The following is a 23682-nucleotide window of genomic DNA, read 5'->3' as shown; positions in this document are numbered from 1 at the left end:
TAAAGGGGATCAGTTTAAGCCACGCTTGGGTTCGCCCGGGCGATGCGTCGTACCGGAGCGATGTACGGCCTACCAGCCAGTAATGAAGCCTATTTTGATCGCGGATTCAATTATAAATGCCTATGTATTATGTAGAATGGAGTTGTTTTGGTGGTAATAAGTTTATAGGTATGATGTTATGGGTTTTTTCTCCGAGATATGTATCTATGTAGGAGTGGGTTTAGTCTGACAACTGTTGAATCTTATCTATAAGTAGTGACTTATTTGATAAGCCTAAAGGATTTGATAATTTTGTTTTGTCTGGTTAAGCTGTAAGAACTGCTAATCAGACTTGAAGGAAACATTTTGTGTTTGACAACCTGACACCAAGTTACAGGCTCTTAAAATCAAACCATTTTTTGAGGGGGAATAATCATTCTAGGACTTCTCCCGTCTTGGGTCAGGCAAAAGGCAGTGTCAGACTCTTACTGACTAAAAACCACTCCGTTCCTACTCCTGCTTTTCGAAGCTGGAACCCCGGTGAACCCGCTAGATAGTCCATAGCTCCAGATTAGTTAATTAGCGAACCTACAAGAGTAACAAAAACGTCGTCTACATGTATAGACTTACTGTTCACTAACTACACACCTCTCCTAACTAAACCCTATGTACAAGACTATGGCCTCTCAGACCACAAAGCAATAAATATGAAAATAAATACAAAAAATATACACAACAATCATAAAACCTGGTTAACAAGAAAAAGAATATTCACAATAAATAAAATAACAAATTTCAAAAATTCGCTAGAAGAAATTAAGTGGCGCGAACTTTTTGATCAAAATGCAAATCTCAATACAAACTATAATTCATTTATAAACATTATTACACAATTATTGAATGATCACATACCAATCCAAAGAATAAAATTAAAAATGAAACCGAAAAAACATTGGCTCACACCATCACTCAAAAAATCATGCGTCCACAAAAGAATACTAAAAATAATATTAAATGATACAAAAAATGAAGTTATACAAAAATACTATAAAAAATACAGCCAAACCCTTAAACGAAGCATAAAAATATCAAGAAAACTTGATTATATCAAACAAATGGAAAAATCAGACAACAAAACAAAAACAATGTGGAACATAATTAAACAAAAAACAAAAAAACCCCAAAAAAATATCGGTAACAATATATCACTAAAATATAATAACCAAACGATAAATTGCCCAGAAACAATTTCAAACCTATTTAACGAATATTTCACAACAGTTGGATTAAACCCCAATGACACAAACCAAAGCCACAACAAAAAAGGTAGACCGGTAGTCAACCCGCCCGAGTGTTCGATGTACCTACGTCCTGTAGACCGGAAGGAAATTATTAACATAATTAGCTCAATTAAAAATAAACACAGCTGCGGGGTAGACGATATCCCTCCAATCCTATTAAAACAATGCGCTATTCAATTATCTATCCCACTAACATATTTAATCAATCAAAGTTTTCAAGATGGTCAATTCCCCGACGCTTTGAAAATCTCTCTAGTAAAACCCATTCACAAAAAAGGCGACACAGACACCCCTAGTAATTACAGACCCATAGCCCTATTACCTACATTTTCCAAAATATTTGAAAAAGCAATGTGTAACCGCCTATATAACTTTTTAGAAAAATTTAACATCCTGGATGATTCCCAAAACGGTTTTAGACGCTCCAGATCCACCACATTAGCTGTTTACAAGTATGTGCAAACCGCCCTTCAGTATATTAATGACAAGAAGTATGTGATTGGCGTCTTACTTGACATGACGAAGGCCTATGACAAAGTACTGTATCCCATACTTCTTGACAAACTACATGGCTCGGGCATTCGTGGCCCGGCCCACTCGTGGTTTAAATCTTACCTACAAAACAGATCCCAAATTGTTCAAATAGAAAATTACGACACAAAAACAAATGAAATAAAAACAATCCGATCGCAAGAAATAAAAATAACATGCTCAATACCACAAGGTAGTGTCCTGGGATGTATACTATTTCTATTATACATCAATGATCTACCAAAAATTCTAAATAAAGACCTAACCCTACCAGTATTGTTTGCAGATGACATATCCATTTTAATAAAATATGACAAATTAGAATTACCCACACCTATTTTGCAAGAAACCTTAGAATCAGTAACACGTTGGCTTGATGATCACAACTTAGAGATAAATTACACAAAAACAAAAACAATACAATTCAGATCTTATAAAACTCCTCCCCTTACAATAAACACTTCATTTAGAAATACAACACTGCAAAACGTAGACACATTTAACCTACTCGGCATAAACATAGACACCCATATAAATTGGAAAACCCACATAGAACATATAAAATCAAAATTATCCAAATTCACTTACGCTCTTTTTCAAATTAAATGCAGTACTAATGTTGAAACAGCACTATCAGCTTACTTCGCATATGCGTACTCCTGGTTGAGATACGGCATTATGTTATGGGGAGATAGTGTAAATATTCACGACCTATTTATATTACAAAAAAAATGCGTACGAATCATAGCCCAAATAAATAACCAAGATAGCTGCAGGCCCTATTTCATCAAATACAATCTGTTAACACTTCCATCCATATATATCTATGATATATGTAAGTTTGTATTTAAAAACAAAAATAGTTTCACAAAAGTAGAAGACACCCACAATGTAAATACCCGACATAAAAACAGACTGTACCTACCACCATCTAGAATTAAAATGCTCAACCAAAGTCCCTACTACATGGCAGTCAAGATATTTAATAAATTACCTAAAGATCTACAAAATGAAACCAAAGAAACAATATTTACCAGAAAATTAAAAAAAATCCTGATACAAAAATGCTTCTACTCAATAAAAGAATTCTTCGAAGAAAAACAGAACAACAAAATTAAATGCCAAAATTAAATGCCAACATAATAACATAATACACCCATACATAACCGCTTACACCTATAATTATAAATAAATACTACCCACCTATTTTTCACTAACCCACATAACATATTATAAGATTTACATACTACTATTATATATATATATATATATATATATATATATACAATATACATATACTCACTACATATCAGATATACATACTACTATATATACATGCTCACTACATAATATACTACAATATATACACATAAGAAATTAATATTACTTTTAAGTTTGTATTGAGTCCTAGGTTAAGGAAATACATACTACTATATATACATGCTCACTACATAATATACTACAATATATACACATAAGAAATTAACATTACTTTTAAGTTTATATTAAGTCCTAGATTAAGGAAATGTAATCTAGGATAAGTTTGCCCTCAAATTTGCAACGCCTGAAAAAGGCAGTTAAGATGTACTTAACATTTAAACTAAGACCTGTAATACCTACCTTAACGTGCAAATAAATATTTTGAGTTTGAGTTTGAGATTAGATATGAGCCCTACTGGGCTCCCAGAAACAAATCATGCAGACAAAACCTTAGAAATTACTAATAAAAACGTGGTACAGAACGTTTTATCTTCATTTTGAAAACAATTCCATCCATAAAACTTACTATAAAATAAAATCAACCTAAAAGTCTCTAGTCACCAAACAGTCTCAACATGGGCACGAGATTCTGATAAAGGTTTTCAATAGCCCTGAACAATTCTAACTTCTAAGGCATTGGATAAAAGGGACGACCTTGTCCTAAACACATTGCAGGGTTGACACATGCCCTGAATACTGACCCATTCTTATCGACTCGCCACGTCTTTTTACGGAATGTCAAACTGATTTTGTTACTCCCGATAGTTTTCTTGTATGGTTCCAAAGAGCTATGTTAGATAGTGAAATAATTTATCTTAAAAAAGGAGTATGAGATTTTGTAAATAGTACTGAACTAATTATATTTCCAACGCGAATGAAACGTAGAGGTTGTGGGAACCTTTCTTATGTAGAGAAGTCCAGCTGTGGGCTGTAACAAGCAGTTTGTTGGTGATGAAAATATTTTCAGAAATAAAACAAATATAAAAATACTTTTTATCAGTGAATGTCCCGTTGATGTATTAATTATTTCTTTTCCACTTTTTCTTAGGGTATTATTTTTATATTAATCATTATTATTACAGGCTACATAACATTTTATACGGTTACCGCGTAACGTGTAGCGAGTTCGATTCCCGCACGGATCAACTCTTTGAGTAATCCACAAATTGTTGCTTCGGGTCTGGGTGTCATGTGTATGTGAACTTGTATGTTAGTAAACGCATCCACGATACAGGAAAATCGTAGTGTGGGGCAACGTTTCAAAAAATTAAAAAGAAGTAGACCACATTACAATTGTATGGTTTAATATACCTATATTGTTAACTTAAAATCTTAGAACGCCAAATCCGCTGTCACCTAGCTTAAAAGGCTATATTACAACAATCCATCAGAATTAACCACAGAATTATAATTAAGTCGAGGTTTCATGTTTTATCGTTCACCCTAATTGTATGATTAGGCCCGTGATTAGGGGCAAACAGGAAATTGAATCCGATACTACCCAGTTCCCTCGATAAATGTGCACTGAACATCGTAAACAGTCAGTAACTTTGTGGCTATGGGGCGCTTAGCCGATGATCTTAATCTTGGCAGCTTAGGGTTCCTCGAGAAAATTTGGAATTATGTTATCTACTATAATTATTTGAAATATTAATTTTTCTTTAATACCTATCAATTTCGCTGTAATTTAGATTCACTCAATAGTCCTACCTAATAATGTACTCAAGATGTCTCAACTCAAGTCCCCAAGATACAGGATTATCCTAGTTTGGGGGCTACCGATACACTTGATGACAACACCAAAATTAAACAAATTATTGTGATACAGTATAAGACCATGATGATTGTGAAGTTCATTAATAAATTTATTCTTATTCTTATTCTTATTCTTTTTTCATTTATGTAATCAGCTTTATAATCACCATCATTTTTTTTTTAATGTATCTTGTGTAATACGGTAGATGACTAATTTATATTTTAATGACCGTCTTGTAGATGATTTTAAAATATTAGACACGCAATTTTTGATTTCCTAGGGAAACAAATACTTTCGAAGATAGGTATATCGATTTGAAATATCGAATGACGTCATCGTTTCATTATCTGACGGAGTAATTTGATATTTAATTTTCGTACTCCGTCATCATCCCTTTTGTAATTTGTTACCTAAGATGTTTATTGGTTATCATACATTTATTTGAGTATATCATCTTACTTTTAATAAATTTTTGAAACGCTTCCATGTCAAAAAAACGTTCTAAGTAAATATTGATGATTCTACAACATAATCTTATTATATACTTTTTAATAAAATCTAAAACTTTCTATTCTTATCTCACCTTTTATGGTACAGAACTTGGCAACCACAAGTCGCATTCCCCCTTGGCTATATTTAGTAGCCCTGGTTGTAAACTTGGGGTACACAACAACCCCATCTATTTGAAAGGGCTCGCTGGGGATTTGAAGAATTATTGCTAAGTCATGTTGCGCGTAAGTAATTCGTTTCCTGATAAGATGTTAGAATGAGATGTAAGATTTGTTTTAATTCTGTCTCTTTTTAAGCAATGTGCGGTTTAATTTGAAAGATTTTTATCGTACTTCAAAAAAGAGGACGTTCTCGCGTTTGGCTGAACAGATTTTGATGCGGTTTTCAGCATATTATTTTTCTGACTTAGAAAAAGCTTTAGGGACACAACATGACTTAAAAATAATGTGGGCCGTAAAGAAGTTTTATTAGATTGTGGTGATTTCTTATTTAATAAATAAATACGAACCACCTGAGAATTTATACATAGGCTTTTTGTAAAGACTATACATCAAAATAATTAAAATAGTCCAACATTTCTACAAACTAGTACACTATTTCTGATTGGTTGATTTATTTGAGCCGGCCAATCAGAACGCCACGCTCTCGTTTCGATTACTTTAAACGTAAAGCAAAATCATACAGTCAGTTACATCGACCCAAAAACTATAGAAACTTCACCGAAAAAAATTCAACACTAAGAAATCCGTGAACAAAATCTCATTTGCGGCCCCTCCGCTTACGATCATAATATCTGTATGGAAAGAGCATGCAAGGAAAAGGAGTTTTTTTTTTCTATATTGTGACCCAAAGATTCTTCCAAGATTACCTTCAGGAGAGAACTTATAATGAGTTTTCCAACTTGATGTTAAGCGACACGAAACTTTTATTGGGCAGGACTGGCCTGTTCTATTTGTGAAGCATTCTGCCTATTAAACAATCGTGTTACCTTAAATTTTTGTGTTTTATTCAATGTACAAATTGTGTGGTTGGTTGTTGCAAATAGGAGTTGAAAATTATGCTATCATTCGCCTTTTAGGGCCATTTATTTCAGATGTGGCCCAGTAGGGCAGATGCCTGATCCGGAGCTGCGGACTACCTAGCGGGTTTACCGGGGCTCCGGTTCGAAAAGTAGGAGTAGGAACGGGGTGGTTTTTAGTAAGTAAGAGTCTGACACTCCCTCCCGCCTCGCCCAAGACGGGAAAAGTCATTGGATGATTTTCCCCCTCAAAAAAGGGCCATTTACTTTGTCCCAGGCATCCCTTCATTTTCTTCTGAACGAACGAAACTAAATAGTCAACAGCTACGTTTCTTGTAAGCCAAGATCTACAGTAGTGTGGACAAGGATCAAAACAAAACTAATGCCTTCCAGAAATATAAATGAATTATTTTGGAAAATATGTATGACATCTCTGATATTTAAGGTACCATTTATCTTCAGACGTCCCATTTATAAACATTTTTCGGACCGTAAGTAGTACCAAAAATGTCACTCATGAAACTTTTCGAGGATATATTACTCGTAAATGGGTGTTTAGAATATTGTTATAATATCCCTATTATATAACAGTAAAAAGTGGTTAAAAAAATAGAAAAACCACCACTCAACAGCCTAAAAGTGGCCACTGCTGACTTCTTCTCACACGGAGAAGATTTGAGCATTAATCACCACGTTTCCTCATTGGGGATTTCAAACTTATTATTAGAAATTATGAGCCCAGGTTTCCTCACGATGTTTTCCTTCGCCGATTGTCAGTGGTCAAATCACATTGGTACTTGCCGTTGGTAGGTTTCAAACCCTCATGCATGAGAAGCGAACGTCTTAAACCTCCGAGCCACACGATATGCAAGAAAAATCACAATACTTTTATTCAAGCCCTAAGTAAGGGCGATTTATGTCCATTACTTGCTTTCACAACCACTCAATCAAAATGACAGAACATTTACATGAAAGCCAAGACTAAAAAGCCAAAAACTAACCTCAAAATATATAGAAAAACGCAACGAAATTTCGTATTCTTATGACATCTGAAGGCCATTGGTTACGTCAAAGTAATTCGAAAACAAATAATTCGAATGAGTCAGTATAAAACTGTTATTATAATATTATTTGGCAGATGAGGCGCCATGATGGTATTATTTATATTTTTGTTTTCACCGGATTTACTAAACGATACCATGTGTGCTGTAAAAAAGCTTTTTGCTTTCTGAGAATTTTTTTGAGAAACGTTTTTGTAGATAGTCACCTTGATATCACACTGTAATCTTTTTGTCTATAGTAGCTAGTCCCTAGTAGACAAAAATATATGGTTTTCTAATCGCGTATACACAAAATTTATGAAATATGTCATGAAGTAAGTTTTAGACAAAAAGATATCCTTGATTTTATAATTTCCAAAACCAAAATTCTCAGTAACACTCACGTAACACCCTTCGATTTAACGATAAACTACTTTATTATTTGGCAATAAAATTGAGAATCTTTTCAATGGACAGATTAATGATGGCCGCCAAAGTCACGTGGCTGTGTGGCTCGATGATAAATTATAATACTAGATTAATTAATATAATGTTCGTGATCTTTAACTTAGCAGTCATGGTTCAACTTTATGGTTTATAAGTGATGTGAAATAATTGGCGAGTTAAAAGTTGGTCCTTCGGTCCGGCTCCGCAGGATTTAAGATTTCTTTCGTCTTGTTTGGACCGCCTCGTTGGTCCAGAACTGAGAATCTAGAGTCTAGAAGTCTCAATACTTAATTGATTTTTTTACAATGCTTCCAAAATCATTTTTTGAATTGATAAAGACGAAAATGTTATTTAAAATCTTTCCGCAGTGTAATACAGTTTCTCTGTTGAACTTATTCACAATACCAATAATATTCACCCCTCTATTAAACGATACTAACACCAAAAACTACTGAAAAGTAACTTTTCCCAAACTCTTTCGGTACGCAAAAAATATTGCATGATTTCTATGTAGCATGGAATAAAAAAACCTTGAAATAAAAGTTGGGCGAAGTCACGTTCACCGCTCATAATATTCTGGATCCACGCAACTTTCGGGTCGACATTTCGAACAACCCTTATGATGTGGGTTCTGTATGTAACAGTAAAAAAAAAACATTAGCACAACGTCATCTGTTTCTGAATATGTCAAATCATTTTCAGTTTCAACGGAAAAACAAACAAACAACGGGTTTTTCTCATCATGCGTAACTGGACAAGCTTAAAAAAAGTGAAATTTTCCCTTTCGTGGGCGTATTTTCGTGTCCTCTTAGCTGTTCAAAATTAGGTGTTTTCATTCGAAATGGACTCGCTAATTCTTAATTAGGGGCGGCTTCCTTAATTTCTCTTCATATCTTTTAATGTTATTATTATTCGAAGGTCTAAGTGGATGTCATTTGGCTTTCAAATCTAAAGATAATTAAAAAAAATACTATTAATGTGATGTTTAATTTGATAAAAGTTTCAAAACCAGAGTTCTTAGTACGAGTTTACTTTACGTTTAACGAGATCGAAACGAATGCGTGTTCGGCGCTGTGATTGGTTGGTTCAGAAAAGAAATAATCTGTCTGAATATTCAAGCATCACATAGGCATCTCCTAATGACTAACAGATATCCCACAAACAAGATCGTTTTAGCAGTATTACATTAAACGTAAGTCAATAATGTAAGAAAATCAAACATTAAAAATGTGTGTCATTTACAATCACAAAAAAATCTGTAACACATTTAAGAATCACATTTGTTTAGTCTACCCGTCAGTTTCTGTTTGATCAAACATCACTAATAATCAAAGCATAATGAACCTTAAAAACAATAGTTACAAGGTTCAATGAATATCAAAGGTAAAGTATTCATGTTACAAGGAACCGAAATAGTATCAGTTAGTTAACAAAACCCTTTTGGTAATGTAAGTTTTCGTTTTCGTTTTCGCTGTTCGTAGGTGGCGCTCGTGTAGTATTAAGGCTTGTTAGCCCAATCACTGTCACTGTCTAAAGTTTGTTTACCGATATAAGGAAGTTTCTTTGACACTAGTTAATAGTGTAAGTCCGTTGGTCTGTTGTATACAGGCTACATATTAAGGTATACAAAACCAGTTTATCGTGGTCTTGCTTATTATAATCTTTCCGTGCTTTCAACGGTCAGGTTATACTGGATTTCCATAGCTTGCTGTGTAGTCGTGTGTACTACAAAGTTAGGGGTAAAACTTTGTAGTATACCCTGACAATGTACCTAACAATCTGACAAATCATTTATTTATTTGATTATCAAACTCGACCTTATGGTAAAGGTGGTAGAATACATTTGTCAATGTTTCTTACTATGGCCGCAGATGTCGTAAATGTCGACTTCAATCGTATAGATTCATGCGTGCACAAGCAGCTCGTACTGCTGTGTTAGGCATTTTATTTGTCTAACAATTTACCATCAAATCAAAGTATTTATTTATTTGATAACCAGGTCCAAACTTAGTAGAGTTCAAGTAATTGAATACATCTTTCATCAACAAACAGTTTCTCCAATAGTTTGGAAATTGTAATTGTATCCTGTGATATTACTAGTAACTTTTTTTAGGGGGGGGAAATCATCCATTGACTTCTCCCGCCTTGGGCGAGGCGAGAGGGAGTGTCAGACTCGGTTGACTAAAAACCACCCCATTCCTACTCCTGCTTTTCGAGCCGGAGCCCCGGTAAACCTACTAGGTAGTCCGCAGTACCGGATATTACTGGTAACTTAGTAATAAAAAATGAGTGTTACTCGGTAAAACACCTCTTGTCTACGCCTTTGAGAATTAAGACATGATTTTATGTTGTAAGGTAATTTCAGACGCAGAAAACATGAAAAAATTAAATTATATTACCTACTACATACATATAAGAAAATTCTTGAGACCATTTTTGATAAAAGAAACCATTTCAAACAAAAAAACATAATAATATCACATCTTTTCGCGTCAAACAAGCACATTTTATAATTCACAATTGGGACGAAATCGATTTCTATTCACTCATTCGCCTAAAGCAAAACGTTTCGGATCTCGTCCATAATTACGAAATGGAATCGTCTTCTGAAAACGATGACAAGATTTTTTTATTGCCAAAGGCTTTTGTAAGTTAAGTTAAGATTAATTTCGTGGGAATTTCGTAAGATCTGTGTCGTCTACATGTTGGATTTAAATGTCTTAGTATTATTTGTATATATTTCTTTTATTTGATGTTCCATCTACGAACAAGAGTGGCTTGTTGTGAAGCATAATTTTATTATGTCTATACTAGAGACCCGCCCAGCTTCGCATGGGTGCAATGGTGATATATTATCCGTGTAATATACATATAAATCTTCTTCTTGAATCACTCTATCTGTTAAAATAACCACATCAAAATCCGTTGCGTAGTTTTAAAGATACAAAGGAAAATAGGGACATAAAAAGCGACTTTGTTTTATACTATGTAGTGATCTGGGAGTCATTGGGTGATGTTCAGCAGTGGACGTGGCTGATTTGATTCCATTCTCTGACTCAATTCTTGAGGTTAAAATTAGAGGAGGATTAGTCTACAATCTGTCTTATTATAATACCTAACGATTTCGTCGCGACGACATTTTGACTGCACGCCTGGCGCAGCTGGGCAACTGGCTGCCGTGGAATGTGTTAGATTCCCGCACGCAATTCTTTGTGTAATCCACAACTTGTATGTTTGAAAACGCACCCACGACACAGGAGAAAATCCTAATGTGGGGAAAATCCTAATCCTAATCTCAAAGTTTTTTTATCTACTTTTCAAGGACTAAAACTAGTAACTTTATATTAATCATCAACACATAATAACATTACTTCCTTAATAAAATCGTAACTCAATTTATTGTCAGCCATTTTCATAAAACCTTTTAATCATAAAAATGACAAAAGACCAGATTACCCCCTACCTGGTCCTTTGTCCCGCAATATTATATTTTTACCCTACACAGGTACCTATAAAAAATACTTGTATTGTATACAATTGTATCTTTTTGGCTTATATTTTACCCCACATTTGCTATATAAAGAAGAACGATTTGATCGTTTGTTTGTACCGAATAATCACCAAAACCATTTGACCGGTTTGAAAAATTATTTCACTATTTGGAAACATTATTTTTCAGGGAGTAATAGACTTTCTCGTTGGTCGAGTGGGGGCAAGACGTCTCTGGCTTGATTTCCGGGTCGGACAAAGTATTGCTGGACTTTTTTCGATTATCGAAAATTTTCAATAAAAGCACGGAGTCTGGAATTGTGGTTGGTTAAAGGCAATAAGCTCATCTCCTATTACATAGGAATTATAACATAAACGGTGAAAAGTGGGTGTACAGTGGCATTGCGTGCCTTAATATCTACTTTCTGCCTACCCCTTCTGGAATAAGAGGTGTGAGAATACGATAATAGATTACTTTTGATTCCTCAATTACTATAGAATAGGAGAATATAACAACGAATGAATTTCACGAAAAAGCTACCAATTTGGTACAGAGTTAGATTATGTTTTGGAGTAACACATGAGATGATTTTTATCCCCAATCTACAGGTGAAGCCGTTGGCAGAAGCTAGTATATAAAATATATATCATATAAAAGTATATCTTTACGGCTTGTTACTTTAGTGACGTGTTATTATTTGAGGTTTGTGTCCACAGCTGTGTTACGACGTGAATAAAAGTTTAAGTGTCTGTGATTATGGCGGATGGGTTTAACGCCTGGGTAGGGTAAGCAGAGATATAGGTATAACAGCTATATATCATCTAGGTCTTGTTATAAATCGATAAAAAATGGAGGTCACCAGTGGACCAGTTCTTGGTCCTGTGGTTTATCACACTATAATATTAATAAATGTGAAAGTTTGTTTGGTTTGTTAGGACAAACAAACATGTCTATTAATTAAGCTGAAACTACTGAACGGATTTTGATGAAATTTGATAAACAGACAGGGTATTAGCTGATTTGGATGATAGGAAACTTTTTATCTCATAAGAACGCGGGTGAAACTGCTGGTAGAAGCTAGTTGAAAATATTTCTTCAACTCAGAGTTACAATTTTTGTTGTCAAAATATTATGAGGTAACTTCTACAAAACATAACTTTGAAATCTGAAATGAAAATCATATAATCTAATAGCACTTTCTTAGTCAGTCTGAATACCAGACACCAAGACAACTCCGTAATCACACATTTAACTATCCAACTAAATAGCCACTCCAATCATAGAAATCAAATTTTTCGCACAACACTTTAACACTTACACCGCTAGATGGCGTTAAAATAAAATGTTTCTTCAAACGCTCGCTTAGAATGAATTATAAATGTATCGCGGAGGTGTTTTCCTTTCCGCGGGCATTTGTGTGTGTAGCGAGCTTGTCAACTTAATGTGGTCACATAGAATATTAATCGCATCAACTTGTTTGAAACGTTACAGTTTTCATTTACATTTGAAATTAATACATTATTTTCTGTAGGATTTTCGTTTACGTTTTTTTTAAGGGGGGAAAATCACCCAATGTCTTCTCCCGCCTTGAGCGAGGCGAGAGGGAGTGTCAGACTCTTACTGACTAAAAATCACCCCTTCTACTCCAGCTTTTCGAGCCGGAGCCCCGGTAATCCCGCTAGCCAGTTTGCAACTCCAGTTTCGTTAAGGCTTGGTTTTGATATATCACACTAATAGTAAAATGTAAAAATTTGTTTGTTCTGATTTTGTCCGTCAATCACGCTGAAACTACTGAACGGATTTTGATGGAATTTGGTATACAGACAGGGTATTAGCTGACTTGAGCGATAGGATACGTTTATCCAACGAAAAAGCGGTCGAAGCCACTGGCAGAAGGTAGTTAAATACATAAGATCAATTCTATACTTCAAGAGATATCGGATTGAAGAGCCAAGAGGCCGTATTTCCGTATTCAAGATCAGAGTGGACGGACTTCAGAGCTCTTTTAGAAAATCCAATATCCGGCATGCAACGAAAGAATCTGTTAGGTTATTTTACATAGCTTTACTATTTTTACTCTAGGTATACAGCACTTAAATTCCAAAGCCCAAAATGCAAAGCAAGGCACTTGTAACGCCTCTAATGTTTCGGGTGTCTATGAGCGATTGCTTACCATCAGGTGAGCCGTCTGCTCATTTATCGGCTTATACTATAAAAAAAAGTTATGTTATGTGTCTCATATAACATGGAGTAAGTCCATTTTCAGAGGGCTTAGTACGAGTTTGTTTTACGTTTTACGAGATTGAAATAAGAACGCGTTCGCTCTGATTGGTTGGATCATTCGAACCGGCCAATCAGTGCTAGGCACTCTCGTTTTATTTTTGTTAAAAGTAAAACAAACTTGTACTAACGGTACAGTTTCCAGACTTGTTTCCAGACATCGTGCTCTTACCCAATCCAAATGAATCCAACATCAGCAGTAGTCATGCTTTAGTCATCGATTAATAAAACAATTATGAAATAAATCTGTACAATTAAAGTTTATAAATGCAATTTATAGTCTCAATGGTATTTTCCATGTAGTGGGTGGACATTTTGTTTACACGTCACACACTCGCGAATTCTCCCAATATTTGTATGGTCTACAAATTTTCCGTACAACACACGAGTAACCGAATATTGTGTGTACGATCTTGTTTGCTATCATTTAAGGACGATAAAATAACTTTTTAACCGACTTCAACAAAAAATTGAGGTTCTTAGGTTGATCGGTATGTAAGTATGTATGTTTTGCCGCGATTATCTCACGACTAGCTGAACCGATTTTAATTGAGTTTTCAGAAAAGTGTTTTGTTACATTTTTTGAAGGGGGAAAACCATCCGACCCCTCTGGGCGAAGCGAGAGTGAGTGTCATACTCCCCCGTGCCTACTCCTGCTTTTCGAGCCGGAGCCCTGGTAACCACGCTAGGCAGCCCGCAGCTTCGGGTAGGGAATCAGTACTACTGGGCCCCATCTATGGTGGTCTGGCTCTTTGAGTCGCACGCGGAACGCGACGCGCCGTACGCACGGGTCTGGTTCTGGTCGAGCGGCAAGCTACCCTTGTTCGCTGTCCGCAGACCCGGTTTTAGTATATTAACCAACCGACTTTATTATTTACCCGACTTCAAAGAAAGGAGGTTGAAGACGATTATTTCAAGCGTGGTTTATTGAGACTTTGTTGTACAACTGTACATATAACATACAATATAATATATACGAGCAACCGAATATTAGACATATATGTATGTACAGTCGTCTTGTTTGTAATCAATTAAGGGCCTACGTAGCAGTTAAAAATGCTTTTGATATATTAAATGAAAACATACAGGGGAGGGGTGGGGTTTATTAATTGAGAACAACTCAATAAATCAGAGAGAAACACGGTATTTTGTCGAATATTATAAGTAAGTTGTTTTGGGAATTTGAAATATAAAAAGTCGAATTGAACTTGTTTTGCCTTGTCTAAGAATTGGGGTGCTATGTTGCTATGTTACCATCAGAGAGATGCTATGTTGCTATGCTACGAAGATGTAACAGCTAAGCTGTGAAACTATGTGACCGTTTCCACTGAAACTAAGCTATGTAGCTTTGCGAGGAAGATTCGCAGCTCGTAAATGCGATGTAACGATAGTAAGTAAACCACCTATAGCACGGAACTTTTTTATAAAAAACATAACTTAGCTGAGTTCGTTTCCACTAGTGCTATGCTATATGTATCAACAAATATAATTGGTGGAAGTCAAACGCATCTACAGCAACGTAGCATAACACATCTCTGATGGAAGAGTACTTTAAAACTTGCAAAAAGCAATATCTTACCTACTCATCTCATCATGACTTCCAAAAAGAGGAAATTATAATTTCAGGTCGTAATTTTAAAAATATAAATTGTAAAATGTCACATGTAACAACATATAATTTCAAATCAAATCTAAACCTTAAGCAATAATAAATAAAGTGCTTTCTAACTTGGAGTGACACTTTGAAATGGTTCCGTAAAGTTTGAAGCCGCTCAAGTAGAAAGTGGAAACTTATATGAGTGTGTACACTCAGTTTTATTGGTAAGAATCGCTTGCAAATCTTTTTTGAAGTAGCATACCGCCATTTTGTTGAATAAGTATAACTTTAAAGTAAATAAATGTTTTGACTTTCACAGTTACTTTCTAAATTATTATGTGTTAGCTTCTGCCAGTGGCTTCTCCCTTGTTCACGTGGGATAAAGAGTGCCTATATTATGTTATTCCAGATCTACCACTGTTCCAAATTCCATCTCGATCCCTTCAGCCGTTTTGAGTATTAACAAAGAATTATACAATTTGGGACCGATTGTTGTATTTTTTTCTTCATTTATGCTGATACTTTAAATAATAATAATTTCGAAAAACTAACTTAACCTCAATGATAACGACCTTAATTTCCGAACCATATTTCACTCCTATCCCTTTAGCAGTTTTGACGTGAAGGAGTGAAAAACAAACAAATGACCAAAATTAAAAAATATCACAAGTAAGACTATAAAAAAATGTTGGATGCAGGTCGCTTGCAACCGGCCTACCTGGAAGTCATCGGAGGAGGCCTATGGTCAGCAGTGGACGTCTTATGACTGATATGACATGATTATTTTTTATGGAATAGGTGGCAAACGAGTCACCTGTTGGTAAGCGATCAGCGCCGCCCATGGACACCCGCAACACCAGAGGAGTCACAGGTGCGTTGCCGTTGCCGGTTGTATTATAAAAAATAATTTGAAATACACATTTTATTCATTAACAAAACATTCAAATACTCACATCAGTTCCTATTAAAACATGGCTTCCAATTTATAATTAGTGTTATAAAATTGATTGGTTATTAATGAAAAAATAATAAAAGCGTGTACGTAGTGCCTACTCCCGCAGGATAAACAACATTGGAAGTTTCAGGATCCAATTTCAGTTGAGTTGATTGAATAAAAACAATGTTTCAACCGTTTCATTACTTTCATTGCATTGATTTTAAATTGTAAATGTTAGGTATTTGATTTTCATTAATTAATAAAGTGTTTGAATTGTGTAATTGTGAGAAATACGTACAATATTAATTATCTTTCATGTATTGGTTTTAAAACATAACATTAATTGAAGTCATCATTATTACCCGACTGCCAAGGAAGGGTTATATTTCTGAAGGAATGCATAATAACCATAACCATTAAAAAACAACAAAACAAAAACAAAATTGCTCGACTGTGCATGTACCTATGTATTTGTTTCTGCAACGCCACGCTACATCACGCCTTTTATCCCTGATGGGTTAGGCAGAGGTGTAAATTACGGCACGTAATGCGACTGTACAATGTTCACTCACTTATCACCATTTGTGTTTCTCATTTGCTCGACCCGGGAATCGAACCCCTTGTAGTGCAGCACTCGCGACCACTCAATCAACGAGGCAGTCATATAAAAAGATCTGTATACTCAATAGTTGTTCCTATATACACGGTGTAACAAAAAGGAGGTATACATTTCAAGTGCACGGTTTCTAGATAACATAACAAATGTTTCGTAATTAGCGAGTGACCCCTGTAGTGTTGTGACACGTTTGTATGATTTATAAAATCAAGAACTATGTGACACCATTTTTTTTAAACGTATTTTAAGCTGAAACTTTCTATAGAGATTCTATTCAACCTGTATTCTTCAGTGCTTCTTGATGTATATGGGTATTTTGTTACACGCTGTATTATGTATGTATATTCCTACATTATAATACCCCATACCTCACAGACGGCTCACAACTACATTTATGTAAAACGGTATCAAGTTAGGTCCCTACCCATCCTCCTACCTATCGAATAATTTACACGTTCACGCTGGTAAGTAATTCATACCACGAATATATTGTTCAATAGTTTTCCTAGGGAATTTATATTGTGGTTATATGTGAGCGTATTATATTTATTGAAGATTTTTTATTTATATTCACGTACTTTTTCGATTGTTTTACTTAATATTGTTAAGGATATGATATACGTTGTAATATGAATGCTGCTATTTCACAGCAAACTGTGATATTGTTTCTAATTGGAACAATTTTGTCACAGCCCTCTGAAACCGCTGCAAGTCCTGTAGGCCAGGATCTAGATTAGATCGTCATCATCATTATCAGCCATATACTTCAGTCCTAGACTACTTGCTATCCGGTTTCTATCAAATGTGTGTTCTATTAGCCCAGTTCACACTACACTGGAATTATTTTTAGCTCTCTTTCGCTTTGATTTTGGGACAGAAACGAAAGAGAGAAAGATAGAGAGGGAGAGAGAGAGACATAGAGAGAAAAAAGTGAGAGAGAGAGCTACTGAAGACTCGCTACTGGATTCTTACAACACTAGTACGGTAGCGCAGGAAGAGAAAGGATGTTGACAAAAATGTATTCAGTCGAAATGAAAACACACTAATCAACAGATTTTTTAAAATATTTTAGTAATAAACTCCAGACTACTATATTAACACTAGATTAACATATAACATGTCAGTTTGAACATTATAATCACTATTATGATACACGACTACCACAAAACTTTTACTATCGCTTAATTTTCACGTGAAACCTGTACGTGTTACTTTAAGCCAATTATATAACCTGACCCTTCTCCAAAATATTTCTCGCATACTGAAATATTTTAACGCTTCGTCACGTCGCTAGCATTCAACATTTTCATTTGCGAATATCATGATATTATTTTATATAATTTGATATAACATTTTCGCAAAATTTGTGAATATTATTTCTCATAAGCTTGTGTGCAAGTCCAGTGAGGATTTTGGTTTTGTAAGTCTATATTTTATATTATAAAGTATACTACATTTTAGCCTTGAATCTGAAATCCCTTGGCTAAAATAATCAAGGTACAATTTTAAATGTCAAACTAATTAACAAAGCTGTTCATGAATGTTAATTTTAAGAAAATTTCAGAATTCTGTGCTACGTATTTAAGCTTTGAAAATATGAATCTAATTGTACTTAAGCATTCACCGGAAAATCTAAGAATAATAGGAAAAATATCCTTTTCAGAAATTGTACTAAAAAGGAAAAACAAGTTTTGTATAATGAAAACTAAACGCAAATATTTACGATTTAAAATAATTAAGGAATTTCCAAGAATATAAATATGTATATCATTAGAACTTAAAATGGGATATTTACCATGTTTATTCATTTCTGTGAGTTTCCGATATTTCGGCACTGTTGCAAGCGCTATGATCACGAATGAACTGATAAGAATAAATATGATGATGAATTCCATGGCCATTCCACAGCTGAACTGTGGGTCTCCTTTACATTAGAAGGTTTGCGAAAATCTCCACATTTCGCAGGCAGATTCAAGATAGCAGTCTAAATAGTTTATCAAAGAGCACTATTGCACGATCTCTGTCAATCGCCTCTTACGACATTTACAGGACGAGTCAAAATGTATTCTATACTGCTATCTCCATGCCACAATCAAACCTAAGTCCTCTAATATTCGTAGAAAATCTAATTCCCCTCAGACCAGAGGTTAAAAGGAAGGCTTCTGCACAAAGGCCCGGCTTAATTTCCGGACCGAGACAGTACAGGAGCCATACTCCTGACCGGGTTGTTTGAAGCTGTTCAAGTATCTTAAGTGCCTATATAGGCTATAGGCTATATAGCTTGCACTTTAGATTGTATAGAGATGAAGTACCTATGAATAGTATACTATATTGTCATGCCTTTTATCCCCGAAGGGGTAGGCAGAGGTGCACATTATGCCACGTATTGCCACTGTACAATGTACACCCACTTTTCACAATTTATGTTGTAAGACCCATGTAATAGGTGGTGAGCCTATTGCCATATACCAAAGACATTTCCAGATTCTTATGAATTGATATGTATATGTATAACACATGACATAATGTGCTACTACGCCACCATATTTTTATTTATCAAAATGTGATAAGTCTGCCATTTTTTTAAATAACTGTTTGTTCATTTTTAATTCTTCATAAAAACGACGAGTATGTACCTAATAAAAGAAATATGATTTACAACTTTTGTGTGACATACTAAATTAATTATAATGTTATCGGCTTACTCAAGTAACACACGACGCAGTGACAATCAACCTGCTGCTGTGTTTCCGTAGCGCCGAAAATGCTGCTCATGAATATGAGCCTCTAGCATGGCTTAAAACTAGTCAAGTTCCTCGTCAAACAGTTACGCAAGTAAGCCGATAACATAATTAATGATTTACAAACATTTTTTTTTTTTAAGGTGGAATATCATGCATTATCTTCTTTCGCCTTGGGCGAGGCGAGAGGGAGTGTCAGACTCTTACTGACTAAAAACCGCCCCGTTCCTACTCCTGCTTTTCGAACCGGATCCCCGGTAAGCCCGCTAGGTAGTCCGCAGCTCCGGGTGGTAGTCCGCAGCTCCCAACGTCTAAAGTTTCGATCATTATCATTATATTTCAGAATTGGTCGATTTAACACCAAGGCCATCTCATAGACCTTATTCGAATTGAAAATATCCCGTCATTATTTCAAACTGATCCTCAACTATCGGATGCCAGCAGATATCTCCAAAACCGTTTACCCTTCCCTTACCCTCAGCAATAGTTCAATCATCAATTTTGTCCCATAATTTGCCCCTTTATCCCATGTAATTGGATCAAGAACTTTGCCAATTTAGTTCCATCGTGAATTAAATTAAAATTCAGAAGAGTTCTTCAGTTAAATTGAAAGTTATTTACGTTCAAGAATTCTGCATGGCGATCACTCAGATCAAACAATTAGAAGCTTTTAAGGAGTTATTTAAAGGTTGTTTTAGTAATTGATTCTATTGGGTCAACTTGTGAAAGTATTTAAGAACGGAGTAAGCGATCAAACTAAGTTACTTACGAATCCTTTTTTAACCCCAAGGTCGTTTCGAGTCAACGAAACTTGTATTTTTAGTTCTTCGTTTTAAGGCATCATTTTATGTGAAGTCTAGGAAAGTAGTTCCTTCACATTATTCACGATTTTTGACGCAAGTTATAGAAAATCAGACAATTCTTGTATGTGTGCCACCCACAACACTGGAGAAAATCTTACTTTTAAAAGACAAAATGAAAGATTACGGTACTTTAGTATATATATTTTTATTTTCTAACCTATTGCCACATATTGGGTGCAATGCTCACAACACCAAAAGATTTTGGTCTATTCCGAAAATTATTAGAGTACAAAATCTAGCATATAACATAAACTAATTATTTTCGTTACAGTTAAGAAAATCAACTTGAAATGTAAGCCACAAATGTCCAATTAAAACGAAAGTATTTCTCCCTAACATTCGCCAAGGCTTCTCAGAATCCTGCCTTGAGTTTTTAGCTCATTAATTTTTGTTATTTCGAAAATTAAGTTGACTTCTCGACTTTATTACATTTTCGCCCTTATGGAGTTCGTTTAAAGTTCACTTTCAGATGTTTTGTACTTATTAGTCAAGTTGGATGGTTCGTTGGTTGAGTTACGAGAGTAACTTCAAAGCCTTCTGTTTTGGGTTTGATATTAGAGTCGAGAGAAATGTTGTACAATTTTGATTATTGAAATTTTCCTTCAGCCTACGTTTTAACTAGTATTATAATTGAAGATTTTTTTCTTCTGTATTGTCACACCTTTTATCCCCGAAGCGATAGGCTGAGGTGCACTTTACGGCAACTTGTACAATGTACGCCCACTTTTCACTATTTGTGTTATTAGTCCCGTGTAATAGGGGGTGAGCCTATTGCCATATACTGGGCACAATTCCAGACTCCGTGCTACTAGTTACTGAGAAATTTTCGAAAAGTGGAAAATAGCTCAGCAATCCTTTGCTCAACCCGGGAAGGCAATCATTTCTTCTAGGTACTTTAGGGGATTTGGGGATATCATATCACTGTATAATGTTATTCAAATAAACCTTTTTCCATTCAAATAAAACTTACTGAAAGTTTTAAAATCGCCGCCGCAGTAATGGCTATTTCATGAATTTTTCACAAACAAAATCTTACATTAGACTTTTTACTTTGAAATGAAGACTGTTGTTCTTCGTGAAAATGTTTTTTCAGTTTCAGGTTCTTTAAGATGGTGTTCAGGTATTTTTATAATATTTTATACACTGTTTAAAATACATCATGAGTATCTTAAAGCTTAATATTAAACATTTACCTGTCCTACTTTAAATAAATGGCATAATATACAAGATAAATTATGGCATTGACATTGACAGTTAATAAATTATGTAAAAATTTATATCCATCCAATATATGTATTGGATTATCCCCCTTCGAATTTTATGGAACAGGAAAATGATCTTTGGTTTTATATTTCACTTTAAACACAGTCTTATTACAATTCAGACCACGATCACTGACTACAGACAATTTACAAGTAATAAAAAAGAATAGCTCCGTGCCCGTCCTAAGTATCGAACCCAACGCTTAGCAACCGACACCCTTCTTCTGACCTTTAGAAGTAACAGCTCTACTATAAAACTTTCACTCGCAATATTAAACTAAAACCCACCGCGACCCAAGCTGGTACTTCGACCCGAAATAAACTAACAAAGAATATCTATTTATATTAAGAATATTTCCAACAAACGAACTTACAAAATATTCTTTGATATAAATACCTACTCAGAAGCAGTATCTAAAACAATTTTATCGAGTCCATATTCATAGAACCCACCTCACATTTGAGAGTTAGGACTATTGAAAAAACATCAATGAATTTATAAATAAAGCTTTCTGCAAACTTCGCGTTTGATCTGAACACAACAGGCGTCTATCTAATACGTCATAATATCGGCCAACTGTTGTTTTATCTCGACGCAGACGAACAGACATTGTCCCCCGGCGGTGCCTATTCAATATGCATTATGCTAAACAGATGCGACGTCCCTTTGTTTACGGAAACGCGCCGTTTTGATAAATAAGCTCCGAGCTATTGGAAAACCGAGGACACCTCCAACCGGTCTCACTGTCTCAAGCCGCACACTTCGCTCAAACACGCGCCGGAAACTCATTGTACTGCTGCGAAGATTGCCGATCCGATGTGTTTTCAAAAGTTTTAGCGTCGATATAGCGTACTGTTGTGTTCACTCCGGGCGTCCCGATTTATTTTTACCTCAAAAGTAAACTCAACCGTTCTTGTATCTTGATTTATAGTGGCGTCGTAAATACTGCTCAATATGATTCACGATGACACAAAAATATTTTAACGATGGCTTTTTTAACCTAATTTTATTCCCAACACGGTGTGACTCTGTGACTCCTTGTTCTTCCGCATTAGTCTTACGCAAAATTTCTCCATCGGAGCACTCACAAGTCATCGCAGGAGGCGAGCCGGCCGCCTGCCAAGTTTTCCGTTTCGAAGTCGAATTAAAAAAAGACGTTACACTAACTTTCGCGCGTGTAAATATAGTTGAGGGTGAACGAACGTGTTGACTAGCACTGACCTCCTTTCTGCGTGATGTTGAACGTGCGGAGTCGGTACGAGTCCTCGTCGGGCTCCTCCTCGGGCTGGTGCGGCGGGTTCCTGGGCACATCCAGGAACGCGTTGGAGCGCCGCGGCTGGTTGTGCTGGCCGGGCGGCGGGCGGCGGCGGGCAGAGGCCTGCCTGCGGACCTGAGGCGGAGTCTCAGCCTCAGCGAGACGAGGCTCCGAGCTGTACCGGGTCCTGGTTTCTCTATCCAGTTGTTGTTGCTGCTGCTGCTGGCGTCGCTGCCTCACGGAGCGACCGCCAGTGATCCTGGCAGACTGGGACCGCGCAGCAGGCCTCCGGCGAGGCGCTGGCGTGGTCTCCATGGGAGCTGCGAGAGCTTCCATACTCGCGGAGGCGGGAGCGCATATCGACTGCGAGCGCTTCGTACGTCCGTCCGTAGCCATGGTCGCGACGATACTGAAGCGTCGAGTGGTGTCGGGCGCCGTCGGCTCCCTCCGCACCGCCGCGCTGGGCGGGCGGTTACTTGTTGCATCGCGGATTATAAGATTAGTGCTCTTTTAAATGTCACTAATTGTCTGTTGTTTTTATGAATGGTCACAGAAGTGGTTTCAGTATGTAAATATAAAAGTTGTGTATTGTTTGCGGTCGCCGGTCGATATGTTTAACACACAAAGTTTATTCAGTGAGTAGGCAACTTTCTGAGTCAGTGAGCTGAACTTGTTAGGCCATTAGATACCTACGTTTATTGATTTACACCTTTGTTTAGTTACCGTTTTCTTCAGTGTGGAAAGAAAATTCCAATCGGTTGTAAAATTTATAACAACTGTGTTTAAAGTCGAGAGATT

At 35.9% G+C, this 23682-nt stretch overlaps 1 protein-coding gene across 1 annotated transcript in view; it reads right to left on the bottom strand.

The window, feature by feature from the left end:
- Positions 1-23305, bottom strand: part of LOC118272641 (GTP-binding protein REM 1) — a 149276-nt gene extending 125971 nt beyond the window's left edge. Inside the window, exon 1 of the mRNA XM_035589260.2 lies at positions 22851-23305. Coding sequence (XP_035445153.1) covers positions 22851-23280 — 430 coding nt within the window. The 5' untranslated portion in view covers positions 23281-23305. The remainder of the gene's footprint in view (positions 1-22850) is intronic.
- Between the last annotated feature and the right edge of the window lie 377 nt (positions 23306-23682).

This window comes from Spodoptera frugiperda, chromosome 4, assembly GCF_023101765.2.
Source record: "Spodoptera frugiperda isolate SF20-4 chromosome 4, AGI-APGP_CSIRO_Sfru_2.0, whole genome shotgun sequence".
NCBI lineage: Eukaryota > Metazoa > Arthropoda > Insecta > Lepidoptera > Noctuidae > Spodoptera > Spodoptera frugiperda.
The sequence above is the reverse complement of the archived record's forward strand: the minus strand, read 5'-3'. Positions and strand labels throughout refer to the sequence as shown.